Genomic DNA, 25,828 nt, shown 5'->3' with positions numbered 1-25,828 from the left:
CTCAAGTATTCTTGGTGAATGGTGTTTGAACCAGTGCGTGTGGCATTGTGTAGTTCTTTGTATTCTTGCCACCGGATGAAACTGACCCTTGTATGTGTGAACCTTTGTCCATCTATTGTATGCTAATGAGTGGCATTGGAATGGATTAGAATTCGGTTATGAACAGAGAGAACTTGGGATTGTAATTATCTTCAAGCCAATAAGTGGTCATTGAGCTGATCTACTCTTGCATTCTATCTTGCATTCTAGCCTTCCATTATAGATCTATCCAACAACAGGCAACTAGAGGTAGTTTATTACTGTATCCTTATATTAGTCTTGCAATTACTTAAAGGGATTGTGGTAGATTGTAAATTTTTTGGAAACTCGTGTCGGTGAAATGGATAGACTATAAGCCTGTCATTTATGGTATCAGAGCCCAAGTTCGAATATACTTGGTTGGACCTGTAGGTAAGCACCTGCAATGACTATAGAAGAAGTGGACAGGAATTGTTGCTAGGGCTATGGAGAAGCAGAGCACTGACAATGATAGGGGTCCTCATGAAGAAGTTGAAGAAGAAAGTCCTAGGGATAGGTTGGATCGGCTAAAGTAGAACATTGCCATGCTAATGTTGATGGTAACACAACTGTTGGCAGGAAAGGGTATGGAAACACCCTTAACAGATACTTGTCATGAAGATTTCAAGAAAGAGGAAAAGAAACCAGAGATAGAGTGCAATACTAAGACAAATGTAACGCCCCTAGTCTTTAATCCCACAGATACTGTAATTATAATTAATTATGTTAATGATGCTTGTATGCGCATGTAAATGTAAACAGATTAAACGACCTGGAATAGTTGTAAATATATTTTAATAACGACTAATGAAGAGGTGGAGTCTTGATACAGACCATGAGAAGCCATGAGAGGGAGGGGAGCTAGTAAAAGAATTTAGAGAATTAATCCTTGCCAATAAATTGTTTGGCTGGGTCAATTATTCATAACATCTAAGATTGTCAACTTTTCCCAAGAAAATATTTAATGGGAAGGATGTGGTAGTAACATCCATATGTATCTAAGTAGTTGGGCTGTACCAAACTGTCTTATCCAAGGTATGGGCAAAGTATTACTCAAAGACTTCTGGAGTCTAACCAAAAGCTTTTGATTTGACAACGATGGGCAGATCTGACACGAAACCCCTCAAGGAATAAATCCGTGGAGGAAGGTAAGAGTAGGCATAAAAAAGGAGACCGACACTCATGGGGATGCGAGAAGAAGAAACAAACAAAGAGAATAGGGAGGCATTCATGGGGGCATGAGAGTAGAGCAAAGAGCCATATAGACAAACAAAGAAAGTTTCCCTTTAGGTTCTTGCTATGTAGACAACTGAGAAACCACCCAAAGCATTTGGGTAGGCTTTGGGCTTATTGGGATTATAAGAGAACCGATTAGCTTGATTTGATGAAGGAGAATGGCCTTCATGATTCCACTCTGTATTGTTGAGTGAGAACTTCCCTCACGGCTTCTTGGTTTGGCTTGTGGGTGGCCAACTGCAAGAAAGATTAAAGGGTAGTTGTGCCTATGGTGGGGTGGAACGTGGCTCACCCTTCATCCGTTGCAGGAAACATTTGACTTTGATCAAAAGTGCTCCTATAGAATTTAAATTTGTGATGTAAGTCATAACCATTGAAATAGAAATGATGATTGATAAACTGAGCATATTTATGTGCTTGTCTGCTGAATGGACATTATGGTCTATGTGATGCTTGTTTATAATACGAAATGGTAAATTTTACTATGATTGTTGTGAAATGTTCGTACCCCTGCTATGGATCTTAATGTGCTCTTAAGATGTGCTGTTCATAATCAAAGCATGGGATTGATAGATTTCTAGTATTGGTTATTGTTAATGTTCATGGTTGCTATGGGCCTTTATCAAGCAAGAAGTTATGGCTGAGAAGATAGGGGATGTTAACCCCTTCAGTGTCATGGAGAGCTAGGATGGCTGGTTGGATGTGAAAGACTCTTAGCAAGTCTTAATCAGTGGGCTTGATCCGCTTATAGAGTTCACTGAAGAACTCTTGGTGCTGGTTGGAATGAAAATGTGTGAAGGCCCGAAATGGGGGTAAATTGTGAACATTGGCCTCTTTGGCTCCTTGAAGAAAGACCTGGTTTGTGACATTGAGATGAAGGATTTTGGATGTCTTCATGGTTAGTGAGGACCTTTGCAGCTTTGGAAGTCTTTTGGCAGTCCTTTGCCCCATTAAAGTCTCTTTCAGTTATTGGGATAGGCTAAGAAGTTCCCTTTGTAAGCTTGTTGTTCCTTGGAAAATTCGGGAATTGATTCTCCTTGCCTACAAGAAGCTTGACTTTGGAAATTCAAGGATTGGAGGCTTCAACCCCAACCACTGGTCCTATGGGCCAATAAGGGGGCTGTGCTTGTGAGCTTAGTCGAAAGGGGCTTAAGCTCAACAGGATGGGAGATCAGATATCAAGCTATCGAGGTTTGGTAACACTTCAAGTAGTGGCTAGTGCATACTCTTGATGCTAACAAATTTTGATAACATTTGTTGTCTAATGAAGAAGTTCCTGTCAAGTAACTAAGGAGGATCAACCTCTTGGTTATTGAATGTTGGTTTTTCGACTTTTGGGCAATTTGGATATTAGAACTATTGGGCTATCGAAATATCAGGTTTCGGCTTATGGGCAATACTCTGAACAGTGGCCAACACTAAACCCTGATACTAATAGACCTTGAGAGCATTTGTTGGTTAATGGAGACGAAAGGTTTGGGAGGTGTCAAGCGATGGGACTGGGGACTGGAGTCTATTGCAAGATCAGGTGTCAAGCGATGGGACTAGGGACTGGAGTCTATTGCAAGATCAGGTGTCAAGCAACACATCAAGCAATCACCAACACAAACCCCTAGTATTGACAAACCCCAATATGTCTGTTGACTAACAAAGATATTCCCATCTATCAACTTCGGCTTATCAGGACCATCGCTATTGCCTTTTAGAGTAGTGGGATATTGGCTTCCAGAGTATCGGGAGGCTAGGCATCAACTTTTTAGTTTCTTTGGTATTGAGAGGTTAGGACATGCGCTATCAGGGTTTCCTCCGATGCTAGTGGAACTTGATATGTTGTGTCGTGGCAAGAGGATGTGGTATGGAATGACGTGGATTAGCGTGTGTAGTGATGTTGAGGTGGTATTCAATGTGGTACGATTGAGAACTTGACCCTATGAGGTGGTGACATGTGGACAAGCACTACCACGTGGCAATGGTACAGAAACTGACGTGGTGTTTGGAGGGCATATTTTCAAATGAGCATAACTTTGTGTCCAGAGCTTGGATTGAGATGAAATTTATATCGTTGTAAAATTCTTGATGAGCAAAAGATGATGGTGGTCTTGGAAATGAATTTTAAGGGGTTTGAAGGAAGAGGAATTTGATAACCCCATCTTCATAAACTAACCTTGGAGGTCATGTTTGGATACATCGTATTCTTAATTAGGCATTAAGGGGTCGGGTATATTGCAATAGAGATGGGAAAATGTTGTTAGACCACGAGGTAACTCCTCAAATCAAAACTCCTATTATTCATTCAAGTTCATTATTATATACAAGAGGGAGTCACTGTTTGGTTCATCTCTCGATGACTCTCTATCTTCTCTATTATTTATTTACATTAATTACAACGGTACACCCAATCCCTCTGATTAGGTGTCAACATTCCCCCCCTTAATTTGAAGGGATGTTGGTGAGTCCAAGCATCGTTTTGAATCTTTCAAGCTTTTATCTTGCAAGTGCTTTGATGAAGATGTCTGCAATTTTCTCATTAGTGGAACAATGGCGGAGATGGATTGTTTTGGCCTCAACATGATGTCGAATCAGATGATATTTAGTATTGATGTGCTTTGTTTGATCATGGAACTTTGGGTTCTTGGCCAACTTTATTGCAGAGGTATTGTCAATCATGAGTGGAGTCGATTGTACTTGTTTTACCTGCAAATCTTCAATAATTTTCCTGAGCCACACAATTTGTTTTGTTGCCTCAGCTGCTACCACATATTCTGCCTCTGTTGTGGAATCTGCTGGAACTGATTGTTTGCGTGATCTCTAGGAGACAGCGCCTGATCCAAGACTCATAGCATAACTTGAAGTAGATACACCAGTGTCTTTGTCTCCATTGAAGTCTAAATCAGAGTATCCAATCAAGCTGAAGTCGCCCACCTGTGTATACTTGATTCCAAAGTCTTGAGTTCCCTTCAAGTACTTTAGAACTCTTTTTGCAACAGACCAATGTCCCTCGCAAGGCTTTTGCATAAATCTGGAGAGGATTCCAACAACAAACGAAATGTCTGGTTTGGTAGTAGTTAGGTAGTTGAGACTTCCTACAAGTTGTCTATACTTTGTTGCATCCTCAAATTCTTTTCCTTCAATGGATGTGAGCTTTAAGTTTTGTTCCATTGGAGTAGTCAGAGGATTGCATTCAGTCATGCCAAACCTGTTCAATAGATCTCCAATGTACTTCTTTTGAGAAAGGAATATGGACTTCGGATGTTGAGTTACTTCAATACCAAGATAGTAATGAACATAGCCCAAATCAATCATTTCAAAACCTTTCTTCAATTCCTTCTTTATGGATGCAATGTAGCTTTCATTGTTCCCTGTCATCAAAAGATCATCTACATATACCACAAGATATACAACTGTTTTGCCAACTTTCTTGACAAACAAAGTTGCATCATTAAGATCATAATGTTTGAAATTGAGTTTCAGAAGATGCCCAGTCAGTTTTTCATACCAGGCTCGTGGTGCTTGTTTGAGGCCATACAAGGATTTCACAAGTTTTCATACTTTATGTTCATGTCGTTTCACAACAAATCCTCCAGGCTGGGACATAAAAACATTTTCTTTTAGATCTCCATTCAAGAAAGTAGTTTTTACATCCATTTGATGGACTTTCCAACCGTTCTGAGCTGCTAGGGCAAAGAGTGTCCGGATGGTAGCCCATTTTGCTATGGGGGCAAAAGTTTCCTCATAATCGACCCCTTCCTTCTGTGCAAAACCTTTTGCCACAAGCCTGGCTTTGTGCTTGTCAAGTGAGCCATGAGCTTTATACTTGTTCTTGTAGACCCACTTGCAGCCAATTGGTTTAGTTCCCAATGGAGGATCAACCAACTTCCAAGTGCCATTCTTTATCAGGGCATCATACTCCTTTTGCATTGCTTCTCTCCATTCATCATGAGAAGCAGCTTCTTTGAAGGAAGTTGGTTCAAAATCTGTAGACAAATTGAATTCACAATCATAAGAAACATCCATATCAACAGGTGAATCAGAGTCATCTACATTACCTCCATTTTTCTGGTTTGAATTTCTAGTTCCTGTCTTTCTAACCTCATCAGGATGAACACTTTCAAGTGTCTTTGTCAGCCACTTTGGGGGGACCTTTCTCAGATGGTCCAGGCTGCGCCGTTGATTGAGTTGGGACTGAATCAAGATTGAGTCTCTCAATTCTGTCAATCACATCACTCAAAGTATCATCCGTTGTTGGAGTTTCATGCAGGGGAGAGAGTGATTCAGAAGAAGATTCCACAGGTTGATCTAGTTTAGGAATCCCCCCTTCAAGATGTGGAATCTGATTATCAAATTCTTGAAATGATTTTGCATTTGTGAATCTATCCAAGCGATCAAGTTGCCTTTCAACAACATTGTCAGTTTTGGATGATTCAAGAAAGATTACATCTCTAGATACAACAAACTTTTTGTTGACTTCATCATAGAGACGGTATGCTTTGGAGGGGTTTGAAACCGTTAATGTAATGCAAAATTCTTTTGGGACCTTGAATAAGTGATTTAATGCATGCGTTGCTCTTTGAGGGATTGGGTGAATGTTCCTAGAGGCACCTCTTAGGTTGAAAGACCTCAAAACTTCATCTCTTTGGCAAATTTGAAGTATAAATCTCTAATTACCTAGTTGTTTCCCTTGAATAGGCTAGCGAAGGTTAATTAGGGCTCCTTAGCTCATGAAATTCCTCGATCTAGGTGTATCTTGACTCCATTAAGCCCCCTAAGCAAGGCACTGATCCTCGCATCCTCTTGGTGGTCAAATTTATCTTTCTTTTCTTCACTCTTCCCAATTCTAGGCCTAACCCTAGAGGGTCACCTAGGGCATCAAGCGAAATCCTTTGTAGCCATCCAAACACCTTGAAAATTGGTCCACAACTGCATTGAGGTCTTCTCAAGGGGTCCTCCAAGTTTGAGCACAATACGACGGTGGGCTCCCAAGATATAACAATCCCTAGCTATAAGATCATCTCTCTCCCTAAGTTGATTTGGGTTAGTGTCCTCACTAGGATCATTGCATTCAAATATCAAAAGAAAATTATTCCTTTGATCCTATTCTCTTCCCTAATTAGGTCAAACGCCTCCTTGATTGATCAAGTCCATACCTTTGACCTAGTCTAGATCCACTTGCGTTCTTTGTGGCCCCGCAACTCTATAGCTCAAATTCGATAAGGATTACCTAGAACCCATTTCTTCACAAAGATCCTTAAGCCTAAGAAGCCCCTTATCAAGGCATATCCTCCAACCCTAGGTCTAGGTATCCTCATAACCCTTCTTAGAGATCCAATCACCTTGCTTTCAAATCAAGAAAGCCAATTACTTGAGCCTCTCTTGTGAATAGGCTTTAGGAATCACTCTTCATCCCATCATTGATCTATTCATCCTTGTGATTCCTCTCATATCGAGACTCCTCCCATCGGTGAAAGTTCGTAAAGCGCAGGGAGCTTTAGCTGAGGTGACAATGGGCTATTGCTCCATTGTTGCCCTATAGGATCCCCTCCTAGAACCCCTGCTAGTTTGAGCAATAGCATGGACATCAGATTTATTCCTCTTTTTGTTTTTCTCTTTATGATTTCTAGCTTATTGATGATCTATACAACTCAGGATTGGCGGTCTAAAAATGACTTTCTTTTTCATTTTATTTTTTATTGATTTCTCTGTGAACTATGTTATGGATGTTGCAACTACCTGTTCATCTACCTTATTGCTTGATTTCTTAGGTACAATTGCCAGATCTAATGTATCAAAGTATTCCATTTTATGCCAAACATTATCAACCTTAATCTCATCTTCCATATATGGTAAAAATTTGACAACACCGCATAACTCCCAAGCTCATATGACTCATGAACTATTTCATTGTTCGATTCCTTGGGATTCTCAACATGGTATTTTCTTTTAAGCTCCCAATCAAGCTTGACAAAAGTGTTATCAACCGTTGGGATGGCAGCATATCATAACTCCATTTGAATTCCACCACCCAAGTCTGCAGCCCACTTCCTAGATAAGAGCACTCCCCATGCATCAAGTACATCAATAATCACAATACCCATAGTGATTGAAATATCTAGGTAGGCTACCAAATGCACTTGTAGATCCTTTAGTAACCCAGGCACTTCAATCCTTTTAAAATCCATAGCACAAATATTGTGGTAGGGTCTTGATATTCTTAAGTTTAGTTGTTCCATGACCCTCTTAGTCATCAAATTGGATGATGCACCTAAATCTAACATGCAATTATGCAGAAGGTGGTCATTCACGAACAAAGAAATGAAGAAAGGTTGATGTTGTTCATTTCCTATGCCCCTATCCATATTATGCAATATCATGAGAGCATCTTCATGGATATCCCTTGGTACCTTCTCACTACCCCTTTGGAGGAATGACTTACATAGGTTGAGGCATGTTATTATTGGATTAAGGAATGGTCAAACCCTCTGTTCATGGAGTTAGTTGAGCTTTGGATGCCTTCTTCATGGATTTGGTACCTTGTTTCATTAATCCACTTTCTTGGCATTTGATTTGAGGTGGACATCCACCATTTTGCACTCTTCCATGCCTTGTTAGTTGGATGTTTCTCTTGGAGATCTCACACTTGCCATATTTAGGGTTTTGACTTGGCTCAAACCTTCATGGAAGATGAGGTCCACCTTGGAAGACTCTTCCTTGGACATTCTTCTATGCCATTAATGAGGACATCCATCTTGGAGATGCCACACGCCCAATTGAGGAGGTTACTTGCACTTATATCTACATATTATTGTAGAGGGCATCCACTCTTGAGGGTTTATTGGTTAGATTACTCATGTTCATTGATAAAGAACTCTACTTATTAAGGCCTCTTTTCACATCTTTGCACACATTTATTGGAATATGTCCACCTTTTGTAGCTTCCATTCATTGCATGTTGATGGGACATCTCACTTAAAGAGTTAACTTGCCACCTTATGAGGATTTTTACTTAGAAGCACAATGGAGAACTACACATCCACCTTGGAGGAGATCTAGGAAGTTTCAAACCCTACATCTAGGGTTTTCATTGGCTGTGGATGATATACTTGGAGGCCTTTGGACGTTAGATGTTGTAGCTTTGGCATATTTTATGCCCTCTTTGATGGATGTGTCCCACTTTCATGGACCTTTCTTGTTGGAGATTATACACACATGGCTTGATCACCATTTCTTTATGTATTGTTGATTATGCATGTGGTATATATTGTTTCTTTACTCCTCCCTAGAACACATCTAGGGTTTACCTTAGATATTATTATTTTATTGTTGAGAAGAATTGAGTTGAAACCTATATTAAGGATTTACTCTCTCTCATTTTTGTATGATTGATTTCGTGAGGAGTCTCTGCTCTTGGAGCTTTGTTGAAACTTGAATATATTTTTTAAGGCTTAATGAAAGTTCAAGGCTTCTTGGTTATCATATGTGAAGCTATCTTTTATTTGCAATTGTTGTTGGTGGATGCTAGGAGTTGCTATCAGAAGCCATAAAGAAGGATTCATTTATCATATGTGGAATGGTTTTATGTGAGTTTTCTTCCTCTGAATTCCCTTTGATGTCATATTTCTGGATGCATTTGCTTGCATCTATCATCTTGTTCAAAGTGGTTGTTAGATCAATACCTCATTGTAGGACTCATTATCATAACATTGTTTGAGTTTGGTACCTTTAAGGACCACTCCAAGTACATTTCATCACCATTTAGCAACAAGTTAAAGCTTATTGTGGCATGTATAACAGCCCATTGTGCTTTATCCAATCATGTTGCTCTCTTTGGCTTGCCCTATTGACTCCATTGGCACATAATTGGATAGGCATTAGATCCCTCTTGCATCAACCTTTTATTCTGATTATACTATTAAAAGACAAAAAGGTTGTTTTGATAGAGCTATCTCTCCACATCACCTTTGAGCTTCACTGTTATAGCTTTAGTCATTCTAGGGATATCCCCTTTGAGTTGGAGAAAAGCCAACCTAAAGTGAAAGGATAGGTTTGCTTAAGTGACAATGGTGACCATCGTAGTAGTTCCCTCTCGAGTCTCGAGTTGGACCTTGTGGATTAGGGGTTTTATCATTAAGTGTGAGTAAAGGAGGTAACACTAACCACAAGGGGAAATTCCCAGATGACATTAGGAGTCAAAGTTTCAAACTATGATGCAATAAACAATCAATGTTACTTAAATCAAACTTATAGATCACTGCCCTAGACAAATCTGTAAACAAAATGGAAAAAACAGTGAGTAATTAATGATTAAAGGACTGAAATTTAACATGGAAAACAATGATCTGTTATTGAAAGGACAAAATTTAATGCAAATATGCCATGAAAAACGGGCTAATAAGACTAAAAAACAAAATTTATGCAGGCTATAAATGACTGTTTTGAAGCTGAAAAAGGTGTGGGAATTTATGCAAATTAATCAAGATGAAGTTGAGCATGCAACCCAATGAAATGGTATGACAAAACATGCTTCTCTTAATTTACGAAATAGACAATACAGCAAGGAATTATCACTGTCCTAATGAATTAGAAATTTAGATGCTGTTGTTTTTTATATTTTCATGTTTTTATGCACAGAAACTGAGAAAAATGAATGGTTTTTCTCTGTTTCTCTGATAAAGTCAAAATTAAAGCAGCCTAATCTTCTTGTAATTATCTAAAAACAGAATGAAAAATATCTAAATGCCTTCTTAAATATGCCTCAAATGCACGTTATGAAATGTTTTGACATGGAAGTTTGTTTAAGTGAGCACTAAGGAGCATAAAATTCAATAAACCAATGCCTTTTAATGGAGTCAGGAAACAGAAAAAAGAGAAACTGATCAGGGCAGAAGACAATCTGAAGGTTCACCTCTTCTCCTTACTCAATGCAATATATAGAATAACACTTGGAAAAGAATGAGTGAGAGCAAAGATAAGAATAATCCACTCCAAAAATAGTGCTTCTCATATTCAATGATAGTTGCATGCAATAATAGTCCTGAGAAACCTCCACCACACAGTAGGGTACACCTCCTTGAGACCAACACTTTTCTCCGATTACAAAAGGAAGATCCCTAGATCAAGCAGTGAATAAGGAGCATGAATGAGTGAACATGTGACGTAAAGCATCCTCAAAATACCCAAAGCTAAGGCACATCCTTAAGAAATAGTAAATTCCAGGAATATATCAAATTCATGGCTCATGTAACTTCTCAATCACACACTCAAGATCCTTTTGGGCCAGCTTTGGGCTGGTTTTCATTGACTCCAAACAGAGACTGACCACCATATACCAAGATCTGATAGGATCTGCCAGGTGTGTCACCTTCAAGAGTCAGAGACAGAGTAGCACCTCATTTTTAGGTGCCCCCTATACTATGAGATCAGAAAGCGCTACCACTACCTCTATAGAGATATTGGAGGATCCCTCTCTACCTTCTTCCGGTATCCTGGCCAGATATGCCTAGCACTCTTCATCGAGGAGATATTCAGACATAGATCTCAGATACTACATACCTTGCCTCACTTGGGGACTATTCTAATGATCACATCATACTTTCAAGTTGATACAGTTCATCAGAGCAACAAGCGACGAGCTGAGTTCCAAAGTATTTCAGATAGTAGAACAATGAGACCTCGGGTGTCCCCTCACAACCCCCCCCCCCCCAACTTTGGGAGGCCAACCAATATCCTCAAGACTGTTGCAGAGGTGTCGAATAGCACATCAGTTCACTCACACCTAGAGTGTCAAAGGGATCAGTTCCAGATAGTTCACTAGCAGGGTGCCCCCCCACCCAACGGATTCCTCCCCTGCCCCAAGGAAGCAGCCAAAGACTTATCCAGAGCTACTTTCCTTTAGCCTCAAATGCTAGGAGTATCCCTCGCTCCTACATCCCTCCCAAGATCGTGCAACCAAACACCTCATTGGATCCAAAGGACTTCGATAGTGAGCCAGTGCCACTGTCGCCCCCCTCATCGTCGGCTATTAGACTAGGAAAATTTTGACATTATCGAGCTCCAACCCCAGACTTATTCACTTAGTCTTCTACATCATCAAGGCCTTTGATCCGGTTATATACGTGTTTATGAGACTGTCCTATTGTTGTATCCTTCTTTACTTCATTTTATCCTAGATTTAGGTTTGGTGTTTTACAAGGTTGCACGAAACGGGGAAACGGGTACGAGTTTTCAAAACGGGAAGCGATACGAAACGCGACCTCCCCAAATTTTGGAAACGGGGAAACGCGAATATATATATATATCTATTAGGACATTTAAGAAATATGTGCAATCATAAAGCATATATGATACATTCTAATTTATTACATTATGATAAAACTGTCAATTGTCAATGCATAAACTATAAGTATCTAAATTTGCATCACATTTACTCATGAATAATCACATAATGAAAATAGAAATATCCAAAATCAGCGACGAGAAATTTCTAATTTCTTGTCTCGTGCTTGATTGGGAGTCTCCTCCTACATAGTCGAATAACCTTAATGCTCTTGATTAAATACAAGTTTCATACCCTAGTACCCTACATTCTCTTGATTATTGAGAGTCTCCCCTACATAGAGGGCTTGGTTCTCTTGATTAAATACAAGTTCCATACCATAGTACATGATAAAATCCAATGGAAACATTGCAATCCCCCCAATCCTGAAATCCTGAAAAACAGATAAGTCTGCTGGATTTTGAGTGAGATCTAAAATTCTACTTTCTCCATATGAAATCCAATGAGGGCGAAACCACTCTCAAACATCTTGAGTCATTTCATGGTAATGTTAAAAATTTAAGTAAAAGGATGAAAATGAAAAATAAAGGAGAATATCACTTTTACTTTAAGAATTTAACATTACCATGAACTGCATATCAACACTAGGGCAAAAGTTCACTTTTATAACTTTAGATAGGCATCTGGAAGCAACTAGAAGTCACTAGGCTAACGTAAAAATAGATTAGAAAACAAATAAAATAAAATAAAATAAACACAAGTAAATGCTGAAACGTGGGTCGTACGGCCCTGAAACGCGTTTCAGGCCGTACTGGCCACGTTTCAGTTTCGTGAAACGTGGTAGTACGGCCTAAAACGCGTTTCAGGGCCGTACCAAACGCGTTTCAGCGTTTCGTACCCGTTTCCGTACGGAAACGCCCTTCTGCCCCACGTTTCCTGCAACATAGGTGTTTTATAGGAGTTGTGTTTGCACTCCCACATTGTACTTGTATTGGATGTATCCTTTAGTCCCATTGAGCTGCTTTTGTGGTCATTAGTTGGGCATTAAAAAAATTATTTTATGAATAGGCCAAGAGATAAGCTTGTAGTTATGGGAAACAAGAATCTAAAAAATAGCAAGTTTCAATGAGAAATGGAGTCTTCCTTGGGTTAAATCACAAAGGTTAGCTCTACCAAAAGCCTTAGTGGATGGGGTCTCAAAATATTTCAATGTTCCACCAAGACTCCAGGACGGGGGGGCGCAGATGCTGGGAGACACACACAGGGAATATGTGGGAGTACCCTCAAATTTTATGGAAATTTGGGGAGGACGAGAGGGTGCCGGGGTATATAAATTTTTTTCTATATATATGTGTGTGTGTGTGTGTGTGTGTGAGATATTTAATATATATTCAATAATGAAAGTATAAATACATTGATCCATACATAATTGAATTAAATAATGAAATACATTGATCCATACTCATCATTCATATTGATGCATATATCATTCATTCATACACCACAAGATTCAATAATGAAATACATTGATCCATATTCATCATTCTAGAATCTACATTGATTTAAAAATTAAATTCATCATTCATCATTCTAGATTCTAAATTGATTTAAAATTTAAATTCATCATTCATCATTCTAGAATCTAATTAGTACTAAGCAAAATAGACTATAGTAGATACTGAAGTCTGAAGACTAGAATAGTAAATTGATATAACTAAAACTCAAAAATAGTAAAGAGTGATGAGTCAAAGAATCAGTCTAAGGTCATCGATATCTAGAGTCAAGACTCGAAAGTTAAAACTGAAAATTAAAAATGGACAATGAGCATTGAAGGAGCGTCACGAGGGAGGAGAGGCAACAATTAACTGGTAAGTCATATAGCATTGCGTGGTAAGCCAAGAAGAGGTGAGATTGGTAAGTTGGATGAGCGACTTAGGGATTGCAAATTAGTTTAGGTTTTGATATTAGTTATATATTTTTCTTTTTAGTTTTAATTTTAAATTAAATTTTTTCCTTTAAACTTCCAAGGGTTATTAAACAAAATTGAGCGGGACATATCCCCCATCGAAAGCGGTGATTCTGGGCTTGGTGCTCTTGAGTCTTGATTAAATGTTAGTTTCAGACCCTCATACTTGATAGAATCCAATGGAAACATAGCAATCCCCCTAATCCTAAAACCTATTAAGTCTGCTGAATTTTTAATGGGATGTGAAATTTTATTTTCTCCATATGAAGTCAGATGAAGTTGGAACCACTCTCGAAAGTCTTGAGTCATTTCATGGTAATGTTAAAAATTTAAGTAAAATGATGAAATTGAAAGATAAAGGAGAATGCTGTTTTACTTTAAGAATTTAACATTACCATTAATTACATAGCATTAGTAGGGCCCTAGAGTTGAAAATTATGCTTCCCCACTCATAAATTATTGTTTTCAAGCAAAATTAAGGGGGGGTGCCTTGCCCTTTTGGGGGGGCTCCCAGAAGCAGGGAATCACACCCCCCCTTGTGTCTCTCCGCATCTCCCCGGAAGGGGGATGTGGGGAAACGTTTCCCCAAGCCCTGGGGGGATGCATCCCTGTGGAACACTGAAATATTTTCCATTTCTTTAAGGCCCGAGCAGCCAAAAGTGTATGGAGGCTAATAAAAACTTTAAAAGGAAAGGTTTATGGTGTCAGTTTACTCTGCAAAAGTATATCTTTCTTGAGTCAATAATTGATTGGATTAGAAGGCCCCATAAAAGTATACAAAATGCTTATGTAATTTGGAAAGCTTTGCTTTTGGCTTTCACTTTGGTCAGTGATGATCTGGTTTGAATGATTGAAAATGGAACTCATGTTAGTTTGGAGGTGGATACTTGGGATGAAGTATGGATCATAAACTCCCTGCACACATGATTCAGACTCCAAGGACCAGAGAATTATTTAAAACTATCCCAGATTGTAGATCCTGTATAATTCAAAAGAGAATTATTAGTTAGTGTGGGCTAATATGCCTTCTGGGATTTATACTCCAAAAGCTGGTTATCTTTCTTTAAGTGAAGCAGGAATTCAGAGAGAGATTGTTTGGTGGTGGAAGGTTGTTTGGAAGTTCGAATGCCCCTCAAAGGCTTGTATCTTTATGTGGCATCTATTGATAATAAATCCCTTACTTGGGATAATCTTCAGAAGAAGAATAGAGAGGGGCCAGGCAGATGTCCCTTGTGCAAATTGAGTAAAGAAACAAATAATCACCTCATTATGGATTGTATTTCCTCGAAGCAAGTTTGGAGGGAGATGAAGTGCTTATAGGTTCAAAAGATGTTCGGATGGGATTTTCTATGGAAGACAGTCTTAGGAGGTGGCGTGCTAATTCAGCTCAGCCTTACAGAGCTCTGCCTGTAATTTTAATCTGGGTTCTTTGGTTAGCTAGAAATGCCAATCTTTTTTGAGGATAAAGTTATTATACCTTTCCAATATGCATCAGAGAGTCTTGGCATTTTAATTTTTCCCACAAAGATAAGCCTCCAAGACATCTTTGAGGAGACAGTGACTGGGGAGAAATCATGGGTTTATTTCGATGGGGCAGATCTAAGTGAGCCTCAGATATGTGGAGCTAGTGGTGTTCTAATTATTAAGGATGGTCATAGCCTCAAATTCAAAGATGGCCAAGGCCCTGGTATCAACAACTTTGCAAAGTTGATGACCCTCAAACTCTTCTTGCTGCCAGCTGTGGAGAATGGGGTTACAAGGTAAAATATATGGTGACTCAATGAATGTGATAAAATCGTTGAGGAAGGAGCAGATCTGTACAAATTTTCTTTTATCTTCATCACTGGAAGAGGTTGGGAGGATATGTAATACTTCAAATTTTTCTCTTTTTTGATCATATCTATAGGGAAATGAAGACTATGGCAAAGGAATTACCAAAAGCAGGAGTACAAATCATCAATGGCCAATGGTACATACAGAAGGAGGGTGAGGGATTGACCTTTGAATATTATAATCCACCAGTCCATGAAGCTACTCAAGTCTGAGTCTTCTTATGTTGTTGATTGTGTATGGTTATTTTCACATGTTGGAATATGACTATATGGCTGTTCTGGACTATACTGTATGGAATTTTGTAATTATTGATAGTATTTTGAACTATATGGATAGGTCTAACGCTGGAGGTTGAGTATGTTAGTGATCATGTTTTTTGGATCTAATCAATATATCTTTTTGACGTGTGAATCTCTGAGATTCTTGAGTGATGAAAAGATTTCTACATACTTCTATGGACAGGTGGTGATATAGTCCATGGATATATGATTGGGTTATATGCTATGTTGCACATTTAATCTCTACAACAGACCACCCCCGAGCTAACACTATGATTCCACAAGGATTGGTGCCTAGGCCAACTCTATCACTCACAGACAGTTAGCTCACGGGATTTTTCTGTTCACAGACACACAACAATCACAGTTGTTACAATTAGTCAACCAGTCCTATGACAATCTCAAATTCCAGCTCTCTTTCCCCTTCAGCTTGCATAACCCAAGAAAAGGAATCCCTTTCTCTGCAATGCAGTGCCTGAAGCTATTCCATTACCCTCCAAGGCTCCAATGCTACTAGTGAAGAAATCTGAATGCGAAAAGCTCCAAAGACTCTCATCCATGGACAGATTCACCAATAATGCCAATGCATACATGCACTTAAGCATCTTCTCATGTTGGAATAACAAGTATTAACTCACAAAACCACAAACATTGGCTCTCAACAATAGAACTCTTCTCTAAAAAAAGAACCACAAGGTGAATGAGAATAATTAATGAGGAACCCCCAAACCCGCCCTCCCCCCAAATAAAAGGTAAGGTTAAATGTACATGCTCTCAAAATGACACAAGAAGCTCACATACCCACTTATTTCTCAACTAATTCAAATATAGGTATAATAAAAAATAAATAAAAAGGTTTAGCATCTCTAGCTTCCATCCTCTCTTGGTGTCATAGCCACCCCCTATACTCTTGTCCTTGTTTGTCTACAGTTGATGATGTGTGATGTGTTTATTAATAATAGTTGGTACCATGCACATGGCTCTCCAACCTTTCATCATGTACAAATATACATTATAAAATTAGGAATGAAAACCTAGAGTATTACAGATCATGTCCTTGAACACCTCCCAGGCGATCACCAATAGCCCGTTTTCTAGTGCTCTACCTACTATATTGTTCTCCCACCATGGAAAAGCATGGACTTCAAGCTTCAACTGCGCAAATGCAATCCTTTGGTTCATGATGACTTTGTATATGTTGAAGCACACCTTCATCTATTGTAGCCACTGGTTCAATTTCATGGCATTGACTTCTCTCGCATATGGCTTGACATTCACCTTCACCTCTACACAGAAAGGTACCTTCATTTTGTAATAGCTACATTTGTTGACACCTAATCAGAGGGATTGGGTGTACAATTGTAATTAATGTAAATAAATAATAGAGAAGATAGAGAGTCATCGGGAGATGAACCGAACAATCACTCCCTCTTGTATATAATAATGAACAACCTAAATGAATAATATGAGTTTTAATTTGAGGAGTTACCTCCTGGTCTGACATGGTATCAGAGCAGGCGCCATTTTTTGGCTTCCTTTTAATTTGTAACTCCTATTCTATTTTGCCTTTGTTTTTCATCTTTTGCAGGCTGACATCTCTGTCAAATCCTTGCGAAATCTCATTTATTGTTTAATACATTCGTTGAAGTGTGTTGCATTGGAGCTAGCTGTTGAAGCCGAAGGTGCTGTAATGACTTGGATTTCCTCTTGCTCTGAGTATGGTATATATACCCTTTCGCATTGAAGAACCATATATCCTTTTTTGTATTCACATATATCCTTTTTCGTATTCCCTTGAGCCGGATCTCAAGTATTATAAACCCATATATATAAATATTGTCGGGTCCGCTTTTTAATCGCATATCGCAAATCTCTTGCCTCGATCAATACCGCTGCATGTTTGCGATGCGATCATACCCTTCATTAAACCCGCTCAGACACAGTTCCCGAGGTTTCACTTTATCTGGCTCGTTCTCCACCGTTGATCTCAACCTCCAGATCCGACGGCTGACATTGATTTCGGGGGGGACCACTTGCACGGCGGTTACCCACCCAAAAAGTGCCTTTTAATCTCCACCGTTGATCATCACCTCAAAATCCGACGGTTTATAGCGATTTCGGGTGCATTAGTTGCACGAGAGTTACCCGCCCGATAGGAATGATTTTTCTCTCTCCCCTAGTCGCTACGTGTCAATCACTTAGTGGAATCGGGCGCTCCCTCTCAATACCACATACCATTTTTTATTTGCCTGAAATCCCGCTTGTAACACGAAATCGCCTTTAGCCGTGTTTATCGCCCCGACTTGTTTTGCTTGCGATAACCGTTGATCGCTTACCATCGACGGCCATCCTCCATTCATCTCCTCCACTCATCTCCTCCGTTCATCTCCTCCACTCATCTCCGTCGTTCATCTCTGCCATACAAAGCAAAAAAAGAACTACATCTACAGTCAGACTCTGATATTCAGGTGAACGTTGAATGTTGTTAAGTTGAACGTTGTTGGTATAACGATATGCATTCAATTATATCTATTGTGGGAGTAGTTCTCAATGGAAAGGAGAATTATCCTGAATGGTCGCGAAAAATCCAACACACTCTCATTTTTAATGAGCTATGGAAAGGAGTGTGTGTTGGAGAAGGAGACGAAGTGCCAGTCCAGCCTACCTCAGACAAGGAGCTCGCCATTTGGGAAAATAAGAACAACAAAGCCTATGCATTGATTGCAACATCAGTAAGTGAAGAGGTGAGTCGACACATTTCGCCATTTTCAAATGCATTCGAAGCCTTACAAAAGCTGAAAGAACTCTATGACTCACACTCTACACTTGAAGTTGTTCAACTCATGATTAAATTCTTCACCCTTGAATTACAAAATAATGATCTTCTTGCTCTTGCATCCGAAGTAAAATCTATAATGCATGATATCAAAGTCACTAAGGTTGAATTGGATATTCCTCTGGCCGCTTTTCTCAAGGCACTTTATCCTACTTACTCCAATTATCTTGAGTCATTGCAAGCAAATGGAAATTTCAAAGATATTACCTTTGACTCCCTTTTGAAAAAAATTGTTGAAAGAGAGAAAGCTTTTGGGAAGAAGACAACCCCTAAATCTTCTGAAAAGGTTGTGTGCCTTGCTCATAAAGAAAAGAATCTTGCCCAAGATTCTTCCAGAGGAAGAGGTGGTCGAAGAGGAAGAGGAAGATATTTCAGAGGCAGGGGGGCAGACACTCTCAAGGAGAAAAGTCAGATTTGCACTGCATACGTTGCAAAAGAAATGGATCACATGATGCCTCCACATGCAAGTTACCTTGGGACAAAATTGAGCAGCAAAGAAACCAACCCAAAGGTAAAACTAATGACATAGACAAAGGTAAAGCACCTGAATCCGCTCATTATGTTGTGGCACAATGTAATATTGGAGTAAATGAAGACTTATTTAATGCTTCACTTGCTTCTTCGAAAAATGATTGGTTGCTTGATTCAGGAGCAACTTGCCACATGACTCATAGAAAAGATTTTTTTGAAGAATTTACTGACAATGTTGATGGAGTAGTATACTTTGCAAACCAATCAAAACTCAAGCCATCAGGGCTTGGCACAATCAGGCTTAAATTGCCTGGTCTTCCAGACTTTCTTCTGCATCATGTTCTATATCTCCCACAGCTGAGGAGAAACTTGCTGTCCTTGGTCCACATCCGCCAGCAAGGTCACTCCATTCATATGTTTGATGGCAAGCTTGAGGTGAGAAAAGCATTTGACCACTCACTTGTCATGACATGAATAGAAGAAGAAAGGCTTCTTAAGCTGCAGGGTACCTCTGCTCGTGCACAACATTTCTCATACAATTCTCATTATGAAGAAGGTACATTTCCATCAAGTTTATTATGGCATGCTAGATTTGGACACTTGAACTATGACAACCTCCGCTTGTTGAAGAAAAATGGTGTTACTGGTTTGCCTACAATTCCTAGGAAACTTAAGCAATGTGATGCTTGCATTCTAGGAAAGCATAGCAAACAGTCCTTTCATGATTCACACTCCAGAGCACATAGAAAACTTGAACTCATTCATTCAGATTTATGTGGCCCAATGCCTATCTCTTCTGCAAATGGAAATAAATTTATGATGACATTTATTGATGACTACACCAGAATGTGTTGGGTTTATTTATAGAAGAACAAATCTAATGCTTTTCAAACATTCAAGAACTTTCATGCATGGATTGAAAATGGTGCACAATCTCATATTGGCTCCATTCACACTGATAATGGAAAAGAATACGCTTCAAATGAATTTGAAAACTATTTTCGCCAACATGGGATCAAACATCAAACAACTGTGCCTTATAATCCCCAATAGAACGGAGTAGTTGAGAGAATGAGTAGGACAATCTTAAATATGGTATGCTCCATGCTGTTCTTCAAAAATGTAAAAATGATGTTTTGGGCTGATGCAGTTCTATGTGCTGTATATATAAAGAATAGATGTCCATCTAATGCTATTAGAAACAAGACTCTTTATGAAATGTGGTATGGGCACATTCTTTCGATAAAGCATCTGAGGGTCTTTGGTTCCACCTGTTATGCCTTGATACCAAAGGTACATAGAAACAAACTTGGTGCAAGAAGTCGTAAGTGTATCTTCCTGGGGTATTCAGATTCTGGTTGATATTAGTGATTTTCGGACTGTAGAGGTGGAATCACTGTGGTTGAGGGTTAAAGTGGTTTGGCCTGTGGAAGCCCTGGTTTGATTTTGTCTTGGTTTATCCCATGAGATCCCAAATTCATGCTTGGAATATGGCGCGGGGGTGATTGGCTGAAAGAGAGATTTGGTTAAGCCCAATCTATGGTCGGGTGGTACATGGAAGCCCCTGATTTGGTTGGCATTTTCATATGTTAATATGAGATATTTTCCTATTGTGATCTATGAGCATATGTATTTATTATGATGGTGATGTTATGGTTGATTTGCCATGGTTTCTATGCTAGTTATTTGCTGGGTATATGATGTATTCTATCTATGTCTCTTGACATGTTTTGATAAGTTATTGAATGGTTGATGAGCCCTGGAAGGTTGTGGGTTGAGTTACTAGTTCCTTGAGCCCTGGACAACTCGAGTAGAGACCGATCTGGTTGATGTTAGTGATTTTTGGACCGTAGAGGTGGAATCACTGTGGTTGAGGGTTGAAGTGGTTTGGCCTCTAGAAGCCCTGGTTTGATTTTGTTTTGGTTTGTTCCATGAGATCCCAAATTCATGCTTGGAATATGGCGCGGGGGTGATTGGCTGAAAGAGAGATTTGGTTAAGCCCAATCTATGGTCGGGTGGTACGTGGAAGTCCCTGACTTGGTTGGCATTTTCATATGTTAATATGAGATATTTTCCTATTCTGATCTATGAGCATATGTATTTATTATGATGGTGATGTTATGGTTGATTTGCCATGGCTTCTATGCTAGTTATTTGCTGGTTATATGATGTATTCTATCTATGGCTCTTGACATGTTTTGATAAGTTATTGAATGGTTGATGAATGCATGGACTAACAAGTGTTATTGCAGCTAGCTAGAGAGGGCTTAGAGCCTTCTTGGTGATTCTCAGATGTGCATTCATGGCTTGTACCCTGGTTCTACAAGTTGACTGCAGAGGTGACTGATCAAATGTTGGAGCCTATAATTGTTTATTATGCCAATTAGAGTTGCATTAGAGTCTCTAAGAATCCGGATTTTGAAGATCACTCCAAGCACATAGATATCTTGTACTTTTCTCTCATGGACAGAATTCACAAGGGAGCAGTGGTTCTCAAGCATGTTTCTTCAGATATGTAGGTGGCAAATATTTTAACTGAACCTCCACCAAAGGGTAAGTTTGAGATGTTGAGGGAGAGACTGGCCTTGGTGGAGAAAGTTTTCCTCGCAGATAGGGAGTGTCAGTGTGTAATTGTTGCTTAGAAATATTTCCCTTCAGCACGGCAGTAGACGACAGATTCTCCTTTAGGTTGACAAGCAGCAAAGCCGTACAGCAGTGATGATGATGTGGTTGAGGGTGCAGTAGCACTGAGGAGGTGCAATGCTGATTATGTAGACAGCAGAGTGGTAGAGGACGCATGCATGATGCAACCTTAGAGAGATTCTGATTTAGTATTTCTTTTCTATTTTTAGAACTGTTTTTCAGATTTAGGATCACTCTTTCAAGATTATATCAGGCATATGGCAGAGTTTCCTTTTCACTTTAGTTAAATGCTGTTAGAAAAAAGACATGGCCGATAAGTTTCCAGAATTAGGTAGCGCACAGCTTCGTAGCAGTTGGGGTGCTCTATCCTGGACAACTTACCATGCAGACTTGGGTGCACTGTTCAAGGCAGAATTAGGGTTGCTTTTCTAATCTTAGATGCACCACAGAGTTGGTCTATATCCCTTGTAGAGCTTTTCTTCTTATTCTACAAAAATGAGATGTCTCTCCTCTCTTACATCATCAGTTTTGGTGTTTGCTAGCCATTAGCAAGTGAGTTGTGTAATTTTCTGTTTACGAGTTAATGAGACAGAGGAGTGATTGATTACTGCAATTCTTAGCTTGCTGTTCATATTTTCAGTCATCTATATGTTTGTATATCTAGCATTCTTATTTGCAGTTTTGAGAGATTTTTAGTTTTAAAAGCTCCCTAGGGTTTGTAGGAGTGCAGGTCTTTTTACCAAAAATTGAAAAATTAACAGTTCTCATGTCTTAGTTCATGGACATGGACAAAAAGATTGGAATGGATATGGCATACGTTGGAGTTTGCTCATGGATTCCAACATCATTATCTTTAGTTTTCTGATCAGCTATGATGATGTTTCACCTGGCACTTATAAACATATGGTTTAACCAGAGATATTTGATATTTTAAATGTCATGATAATATTTTTATTGGTCAGACTAATCTCACATGACAGGTGCACCCTGTTGGAGTACGTAAATTAAAATAGGGCTGCACACCTTGTATGTTCTTCGCAATAAGTTGATCTCCAGTTTGGCATACTTCATGACCTGTTTGATCTAATAGTAGGATCTGTTAAGATTCAAGTTAATTGTTGGAAATCTGAAAACTCTTTTTTGACTAGACAAGAGCGGCCATATATTATGCCTAATAACTTGGATTATATCTGATCTTCAAATTCCATTAAATCTGCTTATAAGATTTACTAACATTGATCTGTCTTTATGAAAGAGTAATGGTAAGATTTCCATTTTTTTGGTTTGAGCAGTGAAATCATTTGAGCCTATTAGGAATCAGGATGACAGATCAAACCTGTTGTCTTAATATTCATTCGTCTCTCTTCAAGATTAATATATGGTTGAGTGCAAAGTGCTTGGGAAGGAGTGATACTGCTTTTTACACATTCAGACTCCATCGTCTTCTAAGTTCTTATTTAGGCTCTTCGCCAATGGAAATAATTTCTAAAAATATCTTCAATGAGATTATAAACTGCAATTACTCTGTATGTTTTATGCTATGCCTCATTTCAAACATCAAGAGTACATGGAATTTGGTCAACTTTTATACTCTTCAGTCTTTGTTGGCAATAACATAAATGACAAGCTTGTAGTTTTTCTGAACATGTAGATCTGGTAGTTTTCCTGGACACGTCGATCTTTCTTGATTCTTAATCAAGATATATTTCACGTTTTATTAATTACCAGCCCAGCCCCTGAACATGTATGCAGTTTTGTCATTGCAGAGGATCTCATTTGGAATTGAAGTCTTTGTTTTCCATATGTAGGCTGCTTGGAGTTTAATACCATTCTCTTTATTATCTTGACACCATTTTGGCAGGTGGTTTAGTTTAACTCCCAGGGATTATACATTTCTTTGGCTGGTGTTTGGCTTTTTTGTAGTGAAGGCTGTAACTTATGGGACATTATTTAAGTCAACAGCAGCAGAATTTACTTGTTTTATTTTATTTGTGTAGTCTTCTTGAATGAAATGTTGAACAGTATCCTCCGGCCATTGTTGGGCTACAGATGGTGATTGACATTGTGATTTTTGTGGCATAACCCAGTGAGGATCAGAGAAGCTTCTTGTTGTGAGACAACTACAGTTTTAACAGTGACAGCTGTTCCTAGTTTTGCTAGAAAAGCTCAAGCACCTGCTGTGAAGGCTCATTCTTCCTCATTGTCAATTATTGAAGATGTACAATACAACGCTGAGGCTATTAGCCAGCAGACAAAGGTCGGAATCGTCATGCTTGCTAATGCTCTGTGAACTTTCTAATTGCACGAAGTTCAATGACTCTAGGAATCCCTGTTTTCGTCTAGTAAATAATCTATTCTCATTTCATTTAGCAATTTTCTACCGCAAAGCAGTCACATTTCTTTAGGATTTGCAGTTTGCAAGTAGGAAGTGGAAGACAAAAAAATGAATCCAACAATTTCTTATGGAGTTTTGCTAGTTTCATGTTTTCCAGTTATTGCATGCAAATAGTTTTGCTGGTTCATTGCTTGACATTTTGTTTGGGCCTTTTCAGCCTAGCATTGAGGTAACCATAGCAACAGAAACATTATTGCAGAGTGAAATGGCTGGAATAGAAGCTGCAGCAGCAGAAGCTGTGGCTTTAGCAAAGGCCGCTGTGAAGGCTGCCAGAGAGGTGGTTGCTTTATCAGAAGGCCAAACACCATTAGAAAGTGAGTACTTGAAGGACGTTCCTTCTGAGGCTGACTTATTAAGGATTGAAAGGGCTAGACTCACTGAAATGGAACGATTAGAAGATATGAACTTCTCAAATAGAGTTCAATTGTTTGAAATTCACTCAGAAGAGGAATGTGAATCTCAATCTCCAAGCTCCACCAGTTCTACACCTGCACTTGGAAGGGAGTGTAATATCTCTGAACAAAATGCAGCCAACTCTTCTGTATCCCCTTTGCAGAAGACATATAATATAAAGGCAAGATCTAGTCGACAAATGGAAAGGAGAGCTAGGAGAGTAAGGGCAGCAGAGAAAGCTGCAACTGTGGCTTCTACTATTTCGCCTACCCGTTCAAGTCGGAAGGTAAAAAAGGCTGTTGCATCTAATCGTCATGCTTCTGATTCGATCCGCCTGTTGCGAGACCCGAGCAGTTCAAAACTTTTAACTGCAAGTGAGGAAGTAGAGCTTTCACGAGGAATACAGGTATTTGTTTCAGAAATTTCTTGATTTTCTCTCTTAAGTCTGCAAACATTTATGAGAAGTTCTCTCTTTGTTTGTAGGACCTTATCAAGTTAGATAAAATCAGGGCAAAGTATAAAGAGAAAACTGGAAAAGAGCCAACTCTAGCTCAATGGGCAGAAGTTATGAGCATTGACCAGACGACTTTGAAAAGGCGGTTACAGGTGGGATGGGATTCATTTGATAAAATCATCAGTTGCAACCTTCGGCTGGTTATATCTGTTGCAAAAAATTATCAAAACCGAGGATTGAGCCTACAAGACCTTATTCAGGTTTGCTTTTAAGTTTATAACACTAATGACTGTACGGTTCTACGACAACATCAGATAAAATGTGTGAACTCTTCTTTGTAATCCTTTACAACTCTGTTTTTTCCATATAAATAATAATCGGAAACAAGCAGAAATTTAGAAATCTAAATTGAACATGTCATTTTGATTGCAGGCAGGAAGCATGGGTCTCATGCGGAGTGCTGAGAAGTTTGATCATTCACGTGGATTTAAGTTTTCTACATATGCTTACTGGTGGATTAGACAGTCTATTACAAAGGCACTTACAGAGCAGTCAAGGACAATCCGGTTACCTGTAAGTGTTATTGATCTCTTTTATAATTTCTATTGGGAATCCTTGATGATTACCTGCACAGATTACACAGTGATCCATCATGAATGTTTACGAGCACAGTTAATACCAATGTTGCGAACATCGACATCGGGATAAAATCGGCAAGGGTCCGAAAAACCAAAAAATTGTAAAAATCGGCAAACATCGGCAAAATTAAGATATCATAAAAATCTACGTTGCATGAGTTTTCGGAACGTGGGAACGTTGGGAATGTTGGGAACTTGGGTACGGGTGTTGGGAACTGTTAGAGGTTTCCCCAAAATTTACAGGAAACGGCTAATTGGGAGCAGTAATATTATATAATAAAAAATAAAAAATAAAAAAAAATATATATTTTTTTAATTATATAATTTATATAATAATCAAAATTAATATTGAATCAAA

The 25,828-nt window shown here is 38.9% G+C and overlaps 1 protein-coding gene across 3 annotated transcripts in view; it reads left to right on the top strand.

Annotated features, from left to right (window-relative positions):
* Nucleotides 1-25,828, top strand: part of SIG2 (RNApolymerase sigma subunit 2) — a 32,648-nt gene that overhangs the window by 4,187 nt on the left and 2,633 nt on the right. For 2 of the 3 annotated variants that reach the window (XM_089460571.1, XM_089460573.1), the window contains 5 exons: nt 8,810-8,867; nt 23,678-23,847; nt 24,143-24,784; nt 24,862-25,092; nt 25,265-25,405. In XM_089460571.1, coding sequence (XP_089316697.1) covers nt 8,810-8,867; nt 23,678-23,847; nt 24,143-24,784; nt 24,862-25,092; nt 25,265-25,405 — 1,242 coding nt within the window. The remainder of the gene's footprint in view (nt 1-8,809; nt 8,868-23,677; nt 23,848-24,142; nt 24,785-24,861; nt 25,093-25,264; nt 25,406-25,828) is intronic. The other variant, XM_089460572.1, reaches the window with a different exon arrangement.

This window comes from Pinus tabuliformis, chromosome 7 (assembly GCF_031772625.1).
Source record: "Pinus tabuliformis cultivar Carrire ecotype Pingquan chromosome 7, CPIR1, whole genome shotgun sequence".
NCBI classification, from domain to species: Eukaryota; Viridiplantae; Streptophyta; class Pinopsida; order Pinales; family Pinaceae; genus Pinus; species Pinus tabuliformis.
The sequence above is the reverse complement of the archived record's forward strand: the minus strand, read 5'-3'. Positions and strand labels throughout refer to the sequence as shown.